This window comes from Phocoena sinus, chromosome 10 (genome assembly GCF_008692025.1).
Source record: "Phocoena sinus isolate mPhoSin1 chromosome 10, mPhoSin1.pri, whole genome shotgun sequence".
NCBI lineage: Eukaryota > Metazoa > Chordata > Mammalia > Artiodactyla > Phocoenidae > Phocoena > Phocoena sinus.
Window position 1 is genome coordinate 20,191,067 of NC_045772.1, and position 14,024 is coordinate 20,205,090.

The window sequence follows — 14,024 nt, forward strand, 5'->3', positions numbered from 1 at the left end:
GATTTAGGGTGAGGCAAGCAAGGCACCGTGGCTGCAGAACTTAAGGCGGCATTTACTACTCTCAGGGTCGTGCACATGCCTGCTTGCCTCACTCTACTCTGTGCCCTGCTTCTAGAACGTTCACCTCCTGCAAGTTATTTTGCTTTAGTAAGAGAGGCCACTCTCTTACAAGAGTCCTGCCTTAATAAGCGATGCTTGTTAAGTTACTGAACTGGTTAAAAAAAAATAGAGAGAGATAGGTGATTTTTAAAAAAGAGGAAATATTCTAGATTTCAAAGAAACCAAACCTATAAAAGAATAAAAGAATTTGACTAGGTTATTGCCCCCAATAACCTAGTTAAATACCCTGTTATTTTTGTCCCCCAACAAATAACTCTTTACTTTATAGTCCAAAATCCAACCAAATCTGAATTATTTAGACAGGGAATAAACCATTTCTTAAGGTCATTCTGATTTCCATAGATACACTTGCTTTTCGATTCAACTTTCTATCATCATGAAGGAAAGAAATTATTCAATGCCCTTTAACCCACCCTAGGCTGGGCACCTATCTGCTACAAACACTCTCTTAACAGACACTGACATGGATTAATATATATAGATCAAGAGGGCAGAGCAACAATTAGAGAAAGAAGAACAAAAACACCCCAAGTTAGCAGAAGGAGAGAAATCATAAAGATCAGAGGAGAAATAAATGAAAAAGAAATGAAGGAAACAATAGCAAAGATCAATAAAACTACAAGCTGGTTCTTTGAGAAGATAAACAAAATTGATAAACCATTAGCCAGACTCATCAAGAAAAAAAGGGAGAAGACTCAAATCAACAGAATTAGAAATGAAAAAGAAGTAACAATTGATACTGCAGAAATACAAAGGATCATGAGAGATGACTACAAGCAACTATATGCCAATGAAATAGACAACCTGGAAGAAATGGACCAATTCTTAGGAAAGCACAACCTTCCGAGAATGAACCAAGAAGAAATAGAAAATATAAACAGACCAGGGCTTCCCTGGTGGTGCAGTGGTTGAGAGTCCGCCTGCCGATGCAGGCGATGCGGGTTCGTGCCCCGGTCCGTGAGGATCCCACATGCCGCAGAGCGGCTGGGCCCGTGAGCCATGGCCACTGAGCCTGCGTGTCCGGAGCCTGTGCTCCGCAACGAGAGAGGCTGCAGCAGTGAGAGGCCCGCGTACCGCAAATGAATAAATAAATAAATAAACAGACCAATCACAAGCACTGAAATTGAAACTGTGATTAAAAATCTTCCAACAAACAAAAGCCCAGGACCAGATGGCTTCACAGGCAAATTCTATCAAACATTTAGAGAAGAGCTAACACCTGTCCTTCTCAAACTCTTCCAAAATATAGCAGAGGGAGAAACACTCCCAAACTCATTCTACGAGGCTACCATCACCCTGATACCAAAACCAGACAAAGATGTCACAAAAAAAGAAAACTACAGGCCAATATCACTGATGAACATAGATGCAAAAATCCTCAACAAAATACTAGCAAACGGAATCCAACAGCACATTCAAAGGATCATACACCATGATCAAGTGGGGTTTATCCCAGGAATGCAAGGATTCTTCAATACACGCAAATCAATCAATGTGATACACCATATTAACCAACTGAAGGATAAAAACCAGATGATAATCTCAATAGATGCAGAAAAAGCTTTAGACAAAATTCAACACCCATTTATGATAAAAATTCTCCAGAAAGTAGGCATAGAGGGAACTTACCTCAACATAATAAAGGCCATATACGACAAACCCACAGCCAACATCGTTCTCAATGGTGAAAAACTGAAACCATTTCCACTAAGATCAGGAACAAGAAAAGGTTGCCCAATCTCACCACTATTATTCAACATAGTTTTGGAAGTTTTAGCCACAGCAATCAGAGAAGAAAAAGAAATAAAAGGAATCCAAACTGGAAAAGAAGAAGTAAAACTGTCACTGTTTGCGGATGACATGATACTATACACAGAGAATCCTAAAGATGCTACCAGGAAACTACTAGAGCTAATCAATGAATTTGGTAAAGTAGCAGGACACAAAATTAATGCACAGATACCTCTTGCATTCCTATACACTAACGATGAAAAATCTGAAAGAGAAATTAAGGAAACACTCCCATTTACCACTGCAACAAAAAGAATAAAATACCTAGGAATAAACCTACATAAGGAGACAAAAGACCTGTATGCAGAAAACTATAAGACACTGATGAAAGAAATTAAAGATGATACAAACAGATGGAGAGATATACCATGTTCTTGGATTGGAAGAATCAACATTGTGAAAATGACTATAGTACTGAAAGCAATCTACAGAGTCAATTCAACTACCACTGGCATTTTTCACAACTAGAACAAAAAATTTCGCAATTTGTATGGAAACACAAAAGACCCTGAATAGCCAAAGCAATCTTGAGAAAGAAAAATGGAGTTGGAGGAATCAGGCTCCCTGAGTTCAGACTATACTACAAAGCTACAGTAATCAGACAGTATGGTACTGGCACAAAAAAAGAAATATAGATCAATGGAACAGGATAGAAAGCCCGGAAATAAACCCACACACATATGGTCACGCTTTCTTTGATAAAGGAGGCAAGAATATACAATGGAGAAAAGAAGCCTCTTCAATAAGTGGTACTGGGAAAACTGGAGAGCTACATGTAAAAGAATGAAATTAGAACACTCCCTAACACCATACACAAAAATAAACTCAAAATGGATTAAAGACCTAAAGGTAAGGCCAGACACTATAAAACTCTTAGAGGAAAACATAAGCAGAACACTCTATGACATAAATCACAGCCAGATCTTTTTTGACCCACCTCCTACAGAAATGGAAATAAAAACAAAAATAAACAAATGGGACCTAATGAAACTTAAAAGCTTTTGCACAGCAAAGGAAACCATAAACAAGACCAAAACACAATCCTCAGAATGGGAGAAAATATTTGCAAATGAAGCAACTGACAAAGGATTAATCTCCAAAATATACAAGCAGCTCACGTAGCTCAATATCAAAAAACACAAACAACCCAATCCAAAAATGGGCAGAAGACCTAAACAGACATTTCCCCAAGGAAGATATGCAGATTGCCAATAAACACATGAAAGGATGCTCAACATCACTAATCATTACAGAGATGCAAATCAAAACTACAATGAGGTATCACTTCATACCAGTCAGAATGGCCATCATCAAAAAATCTACAAACAATAAATGTTGGAGAGGGTGTAGAGAAAAGGGAACCCTCTTGCACTGTTGGTGGGAATGTAAATTGATACAGCCACTACGGAAAACAGTATGGAGGTTCCTTAAAAAACTAAAAACAGAACTACTATATGACCCAGCAATCCCAGTACTGGGCATGTACCCTGAGAAAACCATAATTCAAAAAGTGTCATGTACCACAATGTTCATGCAGCTCTATTTACAATAGCCAGGACATGGAAGCAACCTAAGTGTCCATCAACAGATGAATGGATAAAGAAGATGTGGCACATATATACAATGGAATATTATTCAGCCATAAAAAGAAACGAAGTTGAGTTATTTGTAGTGAGGTGGATGGACCTAGAGTCTGTCATACAGAGTGAAGTAAGTCAGAAGGAGAAAAACAAATACCATATGCTAACACATATATATGGAATCTTAAAAAAAAAAATCTTTCCGAAGAACCTAGGGGCAGGACAGGAATAAGGATGCAGACGTAGAGGGGCTTCCCTGGTGGCGCAGTGGTTGAGAGTCCTCCTGCTGATGCAGGGGACACGGGTTTGTGCCCCGGTCCGGGAAGATCCCACATGCTGCGGAGCGGCTGGGCCCGTGAGCCATGGCTGCTGAGCCTGCGCATCTGGAGCCTGTGCTCCGCAACGGGAGAGGCCACAACAGTGAGAGGCCCGTGTACCACAGGGGGAAAAAAAAAAAAAAAAAAAAAAGATGCAGACGTAGAGAATGGACTTAAGGACATGAGGAGGGGCAAGTGTAAGCTGGGATGAAGTGAGAGAGTGGCATGGACATATATACACTACCAAATGTAAAACAGATAGCTAGTGGGAAGCAGCCACATAGCACAGGGAGATCAGGCCATTGCTTTGTGACCACCTAGAGGGGTGGGATAGGGAGGGTGGGAGGGAGACACAAGAGGGAGGGGATATGGGGATATAAGTATACGTACAGCTGATTCACTTTGTTATACAGAAGAAACTAACACAACAATGTAAAGCAATTATACTGTAATAAAGATGTTAAAAGAAAAAAAAGAGGGCAGAGCAAAAATATTTACTCAAATAAGCTGAAAAGGGAATGGAGCCACAGTTTATTCCAGCCAGAAACAAGCATATGAGTGTTCTGTGGTAGAGAATGCTACTAAGCTGAAGCCAGAAGAACCAGATTCGAATCACCAAGTTTTCTCCTCTTCAAATGTAGGAATTGTATTAAAGAGGCTCTCAGGTCCTTCAAGCAGTCAGAGTCTGTGATTCTAGTTTAGGATTAAGGAGCCAAGGAATGGGGGCCAAGGACTATATACAGAGCAGCATTCAGACAGAACTGCTTCATCAAGGTGAGGGGCATGCAATTCAGTTCTTGTTTTCTGTTTGCCCCAACTTTTGCTTACTTGTGTTAAAATTCCCCCGGTCCAAATTGATTAAGTATTTAATCTAAGACCAGGTAAAACTGAATAACGGTGGGAAAACATCATCTCCCAAGATTACAATTTGTTATTTCATGCATGCAGGCAATAATTTAGCAAATATTTACCAAGCACCTGCTTTACGCAAGGCACTATGCTGCGGAGAACGTGCAAATGGGCAATTGCTGTCTGAACTTAAAATATGGTAGACTGTCTTGCTCAGTAAGGACATACATAACCAAAATCACATCACACACATAACCAAAACAAAATGGAGACGTTCCACAAGAGAGCTACAAAGACCTGCGGTGGAAGTATAGCTTTCTGGCTTGGAATCCTGGTATCAGCTTAAAGAGGTTAATTTATTTCCCTTCAGTTTCCTCATCTATGATATGGGGATAATAACGATACCTAAAGTTGTTGAGAAGATCAAATGAGATAATAGACAAAAGCAGCTTAAGTTAATGCCTGGTACATAAGTAAAACCTGGTAAATGTTAGTAATCATTGTCATTATTATGGGAGTTTATAGGATTAAGTGGTTGATTTGACTCCAAAGAAGAAAAAAAATTTCCTAAGGATGTAGCATTAGGACTGGACACTGAGAGATGAAGTTGGACAGGAAAAAGGAAGAGGAAGGAGAAAAGAGAGGGAAAAGAAGGAGAGAAATCTTTGCCATAAGAAGTAGTTCAGGGCTTCCATGAGCGCAGTGGTTAAGAATTCGCCTGCCAATGCAGGGGACATGGGTTCGAGCCCTGGTCGGGGAAGATCCCACATGCCGCGGAGCAACTAAGTCTGCGCACCATAAGTACTGAGCCTGCGCTCTAGAGCCCGCGAGCCACAACTACTGAAGCCTGCGCGCCTAGAGCCGGTGCTCTGCAACAAGAGAAGCCACCGCAATGAGAAGCCGGTGCATCGCAACGAAGAGTAGCCCCAGCTCACCACAACTAGAGAAAGCCCGCACGCAGCAAGGAAGACCCAACACAGTCATAAAAAAAAAGAAAAGAAAAGAAGTAGTTCAATTTGGCTGGAGTGGAAAGTTCCTTAACGAAATGGTGGTGTGAAATACAGTTCAGAACGCCACTGTAGAAGTTTAATATAAATCATTTAACTTTTTTCCTATTAATTTCCCTTCATCCCGTCATGTCCTAGAAATATCAACACAGTTAAAAAATAGATCAAATGTTATTATTAATATAGATATGTAGTCAGCATTACGTCCTCAATGGGTAGATAAATCCAAGCATCAGAGTCCAAAAACCATATGGGTTTTCCCTGACCTTTTCTGGAAGCAATTTGTCAAGTCTGAAAAAGCACTAAGAATTCTTAAGTCTAAGAATCAGAAAACAAGTTTCAGGCCAAGTTAAAGTCACTTAACTCTCCAGGCCTCAATCTCCTCTTAATAAAAATGTATGCTACTATTACTTCAGGATGGATGGATAGAAGAAATACTAAAATGGTGGGATGGCCATTCTAGGAAGGGAAAAAACTTACCAGCCTCCTTGAGTTGATATAAGACACAAACGCAATAATGGATGTGAACGTACGTTACATACCTAATAAGCATTACATAGAACCCAAGGTATTTTTCCTACACATCACACAGAAAGGCAAGAACTGCAGATGAGATGGTGGTGGTATGTGGTAAAAAGAATCCGGCTTTGTAGTCAGACCAACTTGGGTCTGAACCCTACCAGGTCCTGTCATTTACTAGCTCTGCGGCCTGAAAGCAAAATAGCCTGAACTGCTATGCTTCTTTTGTGCTATTGCTGGGATTTTATCAGACAGGCAATGTGAATCCTGTAATGGTGTTTCCCCTCACTGCTTCAGCCACCTGGAAGCAGTGCAGGATCTAATTACATTTCAGAAACTCCGTTTCATTTTATTTCAACCCTTACTTCCCACTTTTGGATCATTGCGATGTATTTTTTTTTTTTGAAAAGTGCCTCAGATTCTTCCCACCTGCCACCTTTTTTTTTTAAATGAAGCATAGCCTAAAAATTAATTTAATCATAATTTTACCTTTTCCATCAGCCCCCCACCCTCACCCCGACATCCCTAAACAGATTCTCTTGGACTTCTTGGTATGGCCTGCTTTTTGGAAGAGCTCAACAAATGGTTCTTAAGTTAATAATAACATTGAAAAGTTCACAATTTAACTGGCAAATATCAGAAATATCCAAATGCTGTTAGACAAATCTAGGCCCAGTAAAAACTAAATTTTATTATAGGTTTTCAGGACATTTTTAATACCAGTAATATTTTTAACATGCTGAACAAATTCTAATTTTCTACATTTATCTGCATGTAATATATCATTTAGTCCTCACTGCATTCTTGTGAAATTGGTTTGGCAGGTATTATTTCTATTTTACACAGGGAAAGCAAGACTCATGTCACTCCATGCTGTGGCAGAGCCACATTAGAACCAAGCCTTCACTTCTAACCCAGTGCACTTTTCATTCTGGCGCACTGCCTCTGGGGAATTCTGCAAACAGGCTGCAACTTACTTTTTTTAAAACAATATGTAAATGAATTAACAACGGGAACGTCTGCTGAAAAACCATATATAATAACATATCCATCAATCAGCAAGATATTCAATACGTTTAAAATGTAGGTTTCATCAAATACTTTAAAAAATGGATCCATGTATGGAGGGCATGAAACATTTCCACTGTATTCCTGCTATCCAACCTCATCTCGAATTAGTTCTCCACAGGACCTATCCTAAAATATGATTATAAACGGAGTTCTCTATTTGAGGGAAAAGAAAGCAATGTCACAAAACGTGCAATGTAATATTTATCCCATGTACTCTAAAAAGCTATATATGGGAGTAGCTCCCTCTGCCTCCTGTCCCCCATCACACTCAGCCCAAGGGATGTTCCTGATTACCAAGTATAGAAAGCCCACATTATTTACTCGTCTTATTTTGGACATAGGTCAAATATTTATTGCTAATAAAATCCGATGGCTTTTACGATCCCTGGGTCGTGAAGATAAGGATTAATACCTTGCTAATACTTTTGTTTTCCACGAGAAAGTCAACGAAGCAACGAGGAAGTAACCTCTTAAAAGTAACTTATCTCTGATCAGTGCTACCAGTAATTACAGGATCACCAGCGCCAACCTTTGAGAAACGGACGGCTGAGTATAAAAGTGTTCAATGGGCATCTCGGGCTTGGCCAACCCAACCACAATCCCCGGAGCCAGGCGGGACGGAGCTGTGGGTGTTCAGTGCCCAGTGCGCAAAGGAACCGACTGCTTGTCCACCCCCCAGCTTGGCGCGGGATGGGGCGGCGGCCAGGCAGGCAGGCGCCCCCCGCTCCCAGTGGCCGAGACCGCCCGTCCGCCGCCCGAAGGAGAGTGGGGGTGGACACGGGACTGGACAGTGACCTTGACAGCTCCTCCGCCGTCCGGGGGAGGCTCGGGGTGGACATGGGACAGGGTAGCGGCGTGACAGCCTCCGGGCGGGCCGGGAAACGCTCGGGGCGACTGCGGCGCTGGGGCAGAGGCGGGGTTAGCCCCTCCGCGGCCCCGAGAGGCTCGGCCGCGCGGGGGGCTCTCCGGGTGACTCCACAGGCGCACCGGGGGCGGGGCGAGCTCGGCTCGGGCCGGGGACGCGGGGCTCCGGGGGAGAGCAGTTGGGGGTCCGCGGGCGGGCGGCTGGCCCTACCTCCTCGGTGACCGTGGGGCAGTAAGAGATGAGCAGGAGCGTGGTAAGCAGGTTGATGGCGAGGCCCAGGAGGGTGATGGAGTTGGGAGCCATCCACAGCGGGATCCACTGGAGCAGCCAGGTCCAGTAGAGCTGCAGCGGCGGCTCAAGCAACGAGACGCCCGCGGCGCTGTAGCGGTGTTCCTCCAGCCGCCGCAGCTGCGCCGCGCTCAGCGGCTCGGCCAGCGCCTTCAGCCAGCGCGGCGCCGGCCTGGCCCAGGCGCCCGCCGCCATGGCCGCCTGCGGGCCCCGCCGCTGCGAGCGAGCGCAGCCCGAAGCGGGCGCCCGGTCGGGGACAGGTGGAGGGAGGGGCTCGCGGGCCCGGGCCTGCGCCGGCCCGGTGGGACTCGCCGGTCGGGCCCGCGGCGGAGGTCGAGGTCAGGCCGGGCCGCCCCTGGTCCCGGGGCCCCGCCCCCAGAGCTGCCGACCGCGGGGGGGCGGGGCCTCGGGGAGGGCTCCGGGAGAGGGGGAGGGGCGAGGGGCGAGGGGGAGGGGCGAGGTGTCGGGGCAGGTGGGACAGGCCCGCACTGGCCACCAGGTCACCGGGGTGGCTCCGCCGATCGTCACTTTCTAATTGGCGCGAAAAGGGCCCAGACTTCCCCAAGAGCCTGATGCACCTGCTTCTAAGACCCGATTCTTCTCGGGGGACGGCTGGTGACGCTCCTCAGAGGGAAGTCTCGACGGCTGGACAGTTAGAAGCGGGTTGCTCTAACTCATGCGGTGTGCGAACGCCCTGGCCTTTAGCCACACTGCAGGACGCCGCAGCCTGCAGAGCCGGGGGGTGGGGAGCGAGGTATTGTGTGAGAACATGATTTTTGCACGTCTTGGGTCACCGGCATGAGGTCTCCATCCGTCGGCCCAGAGAGAGGTCCTGCCTGATAAACACACGGGCACAGTTCTTTCTTCCAACCCCGAGGACTGGGGCCCTGGCTGTGTATTAGCTCTAGAGAACCCTCACTTGCAGGTTCAGGGATCAAGGTTCAGGGTTCAGATTCCAAGGTATTGGACCTACCACTCAGGACTCAGAAACACCGTCTAACAAGGGGACTGAATGGTTGAAAGCCAAATAAATGCCTATTTCTCAGAGCATCTGATACCAATAATAATGGATATTTTTACACACACCCTTTGTCCCAAAGACAGGGATCCAGGTGGTATCTTCCACTGGCCTGTGGAGCAAGCATGCTTGCCACACAATGGCAGTTCACCAGCTCCTTACCTCACAATGCACCCATTTAGACAGGGGATAGCCTGTCATAAACATGTCATTTTGCACAACCTTTGCCACTTGCCTTTTTCTTCACCTCCTGGTTCTTATCATTATGCACTTCTCTAAGGCATAGAATAAGCTCAGAAACTGCTTTCGTGATAGATCGGTAGGGCAGCAGCTATCGGCAGGTGCAGTTTGTCCCACAGATTCCACCACAACACCTTGGAGACGGGCCAACAAACTACTACCCGGCTCACCACCTGCTTCCATACAGCCCATAAGCTAAGTACAGCTTTTTAGACTTTTTTTGGCTGCCATTGGGTCTTCTTTGCTGTGCATGGGCTTTCCTCTAGTTGCAGCGAACGGGGGCTACTCTTCGTTGCAGTACGCGGGCTTCTCACTGCTGTGGCTTCTCTTGCTGCAGAGCACGGGCTCTAGGTGCATGGGCTTCAGTAGTTATGGCACGTGGGCTCAGGAGTTGTGACACATGCGCTCTAGAGCGCACGCTCGGTAGTTTTGGAGCCCAGGCTTAACTGCTACCCGGTATGTAGGATCTTCCCTGACCAGGGATCAAACCTGTGTCCCCTGCATTGGCAGGCGGATTTTTAACCACTGTGCCACCAGGGAAGTCCCTAGACTTTTAAATGACTGAAAAAAAGATTTTTTTCTGTGATGCAAAATTACATGAAATTCATATTTCTGTGCCAAGAATAAAGCCATATCTATTCCTTACATATTGTTTATGACTGCTTTCATGCTCCAAGGGCAAAGTTCAGTGGTGTGACAGAGAGCATATGGCTCGCCAAGTCCTACAATACTGACTGTCTGGCGTTTTACTGTAAAAAAGATTAGCAATCCCTTCCTTAGAGCAATATGAGGGTATCTGCAGACCAAACCATGCATTGAATATACATCTCCTAATCTTTAATGTGAAAAACGATGCTGACAAATGCAGGAAAGGAATCAGAACGACAGAGATCCACTTTTAACTATGTTGGTTTTTTGTACAGTAAACTTGGAAATACCTATCTTTTAACTTAGTGCCATGAGTAAGCCAAGGAAAAGTCCTTTTCCAGGTAAATAAATTTAACTGTATTACAGATAATTTCTAATATACATGAAAAACATCAGAAAGAATGAAAGGGCGAAATACCTTTTTCCCATAAATGGGAAAAAGGTATTTCCCTCAAATAAAATCCATATTGAACAGTACCCAGATCATATAAAGAATTCCTAAAAATCCAGAAGAAATAGAAAAACAATAAACTAGATTTATGTTCTGATACCTATAACAAAACCCCCCAAACGTGGTGACATAAGCAAATAGAGGTTTATTTCTCTCTCACGTAAGTTTAGAATTGACAGCCCAGGACTGGGATGGTGGGTCCATGGTCATCAGGAACCCAAGCTCTCCTGTCTTTCTGCTCCAACATCCTCACTCTGACTTCCACCTACAAGGTCATCTCTTGGTTCTGAACAGGCTGCTGTAGCGCCAGCCATCCTATTCGTATTACAAGCAGCAGGAAAGTGGAAGAGGGTAGGAAAAAAGCTGAATGCCACTCAACTCAGCCAGCAAAGTAGAACGCTTTTTCAGAAGTCCCAAACAACAGCTGTACATACCTCCCACTGGCCAGAACTTAATCACCAGTCTACCTATGTTCAAGTGTAATCAAGGGAGAATAGATGGGTACAATCATTTGGTCAAACAGTCTGGCATTATCTGATAAAGTTAACGTGTACATACTCTGTTACATCACAATTCTGATCCAGGAGTGTATCCCAGAGAAATTCTTGCATGTGTCCTAGGAAACACATATAAGACCATTCATAGCATCTTTGTACAGTAACCAAAAGCTGTAAATAACCTAAATGTCTACCAATTCTGAATGGATAAAACTGTGGTATTTTCACATAATTTAATAGTATTTAGCAAGTTTAATAAGCTACGCTTATTAACATAGATAAATTGCACAAGCATAATACTGAGTGGCAAAAAAGCTTACAGAAAAAAAGGACAGTATGATTTCGTTCACATACAGTTCGAAGATAGGCAAGATTTTGTGTTCAGGAATACGTACATATGTGGCAAAGCTATGAAGAAAAGGCAAAAATGATGAATACAATTCCAGAGAGTCGTTACTCCTGGTAGAGAGGAAGTAAGATGGGATCGTGGAAGGGCACACGGATGGCTTCAAAGGTATTGGTAATTGTATGAGTTAGGATACAAAACTACAGAGGCTGAAACAGGATAGATGTTAATTTTTTTCTCACCTAATTGGGTAGACAATCCAGGGCTGGTATGGCAGCTCCAAGGTGTCTGGGACACAGATTTCTTCCATTTTATTAGTCTGACAACTTAGTGTGTTGCCCTTGTCCTTGTGGTCAGAAATGGCTGGCCACAACTTCCAATCAATTGGAAGGGGGAAAAGAGGGGAGACCCTGTGTTCCTTTCCCTTTAAGGGCATGGCCTAAAGATGCACACATCACCCTGCTCTCATCCCATTGGCCAGAACTTGGTCACACGGTTACATTTAGCTGCAAAAGAGGCTGGAAATGACGTCTTTAGCAGGCCAACCATTATTCCAGCTAAGACATTTCTATTGAAAAGTGGGGGAATGGATACTGGAGTGTCATCTAGCTGTCTCAACCACAGTTTTTAAACGAGGTAATAGGAACATGGTATTCATTTTAGTATTATTTATGCTATATGTATGTGTAATCCTTTTCTTTTGCAAATATGGAATAGTTAAAAAGTAGTAAAAGTAATAAAAATTTCAAAAGCACATCTTCTTTAACACTCATGCTTCTAAGCTGCTTTTCACCTTTCCCATGGTTTTTATTTTTGGGGGGGCGGGGGGGAGCGGTTGGTGAATTTTTGGAAATTTCAAATTAATTCAAGGCGTATCTGTCTAATGTCAGAGAAAAGTAGATTAGAGATTTCCTATCATTTTACCTCTTGCATCATGGCTTCCTTTGATTATCATGGTTTATTACACACTGGTTGATATATATATAATTTTTCCTTTTCCTGAACAAACATGGCAGCTTACATTTAGGCGTTACTATTCTATACCAGGAACTGTTCTGAGCATCAGGAGTTATTTCACTTAATCCTCACAAAAATCCTAGGAAGCTGGTACCATTGTTAGTCCCCATTTTGCAGATGAGGAAATTGGAACACAGTGAGGTTCAATAACTTGACCATGATTGCTAGAATAGAGATACAGCCAAGATTCCAGCCAATGTAGTCAGAGTCCAGAGCCTGCACTCCTACCTGTGGCTAAATGTCACCTAATAAGTTACATATATTAAATAGCAGACTTAGATGAGTATTTTTGTCAATATTAAGCAGTCCTTTTTCTATATATCATCTTACTAAATTTACTAAAACTAACGATACATTCCCTTGTTCAGAGGACTTTGGTAAAGTCCAACCTCCCCAGCTTGGCATTCTAAGGTCCACTCTTCCAGTCTTATCTCCCAAGTGCCTCTTCCCTCACTCCCCTCCCTAACTCCGATGCTCCACCTTCATGGGTCCATTAGCTGTTCCTAAACATACCAAGCGCTTCCTCATGCCCCTCCCCCAACTTTGCTCCCTGGGCTTAGGGAGTACCTTCCATCCTTCATCATCCCTAAAACAGTGCTAATCAGTCAAGGCTCAGCTTAAATTCCTCCTTCTCTGAGATGGCCTCTCCTATTCTTCCAGTTGACCTCTCCTGCTTCCACACAGAGTACTTTGTACCTTGTGATCCAGTCTGTCTTGGGGCACCTATTTATGTACTGATCTGCTTCTTGTCCAGCCTCAGAGTATCAGGACCACATCCCTGCACTGAGTGTGTTCTTGAGTTCTTGGCACCCAGCAGACATCCGTACTTTTAAAAACTCTTTGTTTTGAAATAGTAGATTCACAGAAAGTTGCAAAAATTGTACAGAGAGATCCCGTGTACTCATCCCCCAGCCTTTCCCAATGTCTTACGTATCCACAGTACAAGAGGCATCCACAAGTTTTTAGCTGATTGCTTATCTTGGTTTTACTACTGGTTCTTTTTGTGTAACTTGCACTCACATTTCAAATCTTCTTCCTCAGCGTCTTCGACATCTAGATCAACTTCCCACAAAATGTTACAGTCTCATATAGCCACATTAGTTTAGGTGTAAAATAACTGCTTCAAAAAGCCCCTGGATTTCATTGGTTTGGAAAAAGGCATGGATTGCAATCAAGAAATCACCTGGCTAGATTTGCAGCGTAGCAGAATCTTATCATTCAGGGAGTCAAGCTATCTGTGTAAGGGTTTAGAGCTTTGGACCCACAGGCTGGAGTATTTAGGAAGACTAGTATAGTTCTGTGGTATATACTTGCCTTTTCTCATCTACTTGCTTTGGTTTATTTTGTTTTTATAGTTTTGTACTGTGTGACTCTAAAGTCTAAATTTTATAGAACCATGG

General features: G+C 43.7%; 1 protein-coding gene across 3 annotated transcripts in view; it reads right to left on the reverse strand.

Moving 5' to 3' along the window:
* The window catches only part of CHPT1 (choline phosphotransferase 1), a 34,982-nt gene extending 26,191 nt beyond the window's left edge, over positions 1-8,791 (reverse strand). For 2 of the 3 annotated variants that reach the window (XR_004351786.1, XM_032645812.1), the window contains exon 1: positions 8,330-8,770. Coding sequence is in view for 2 of the 3 variants with exons in the window: in XM_032645812.1 (XP_032501703.1) it covers positions 8,330-8,602 (273 nt within the window). In the remaining variant the exon portion in view is untranslated. Of the gene's footprint in view, positions 1-8,329 lie in introns of all 3 variants that reach the window. The other variant, XM_032645811.1, reaches the window with a different exon arrangement.
* Positions 8,792-14,024: the final 5,233 nt, after the last annotated feature.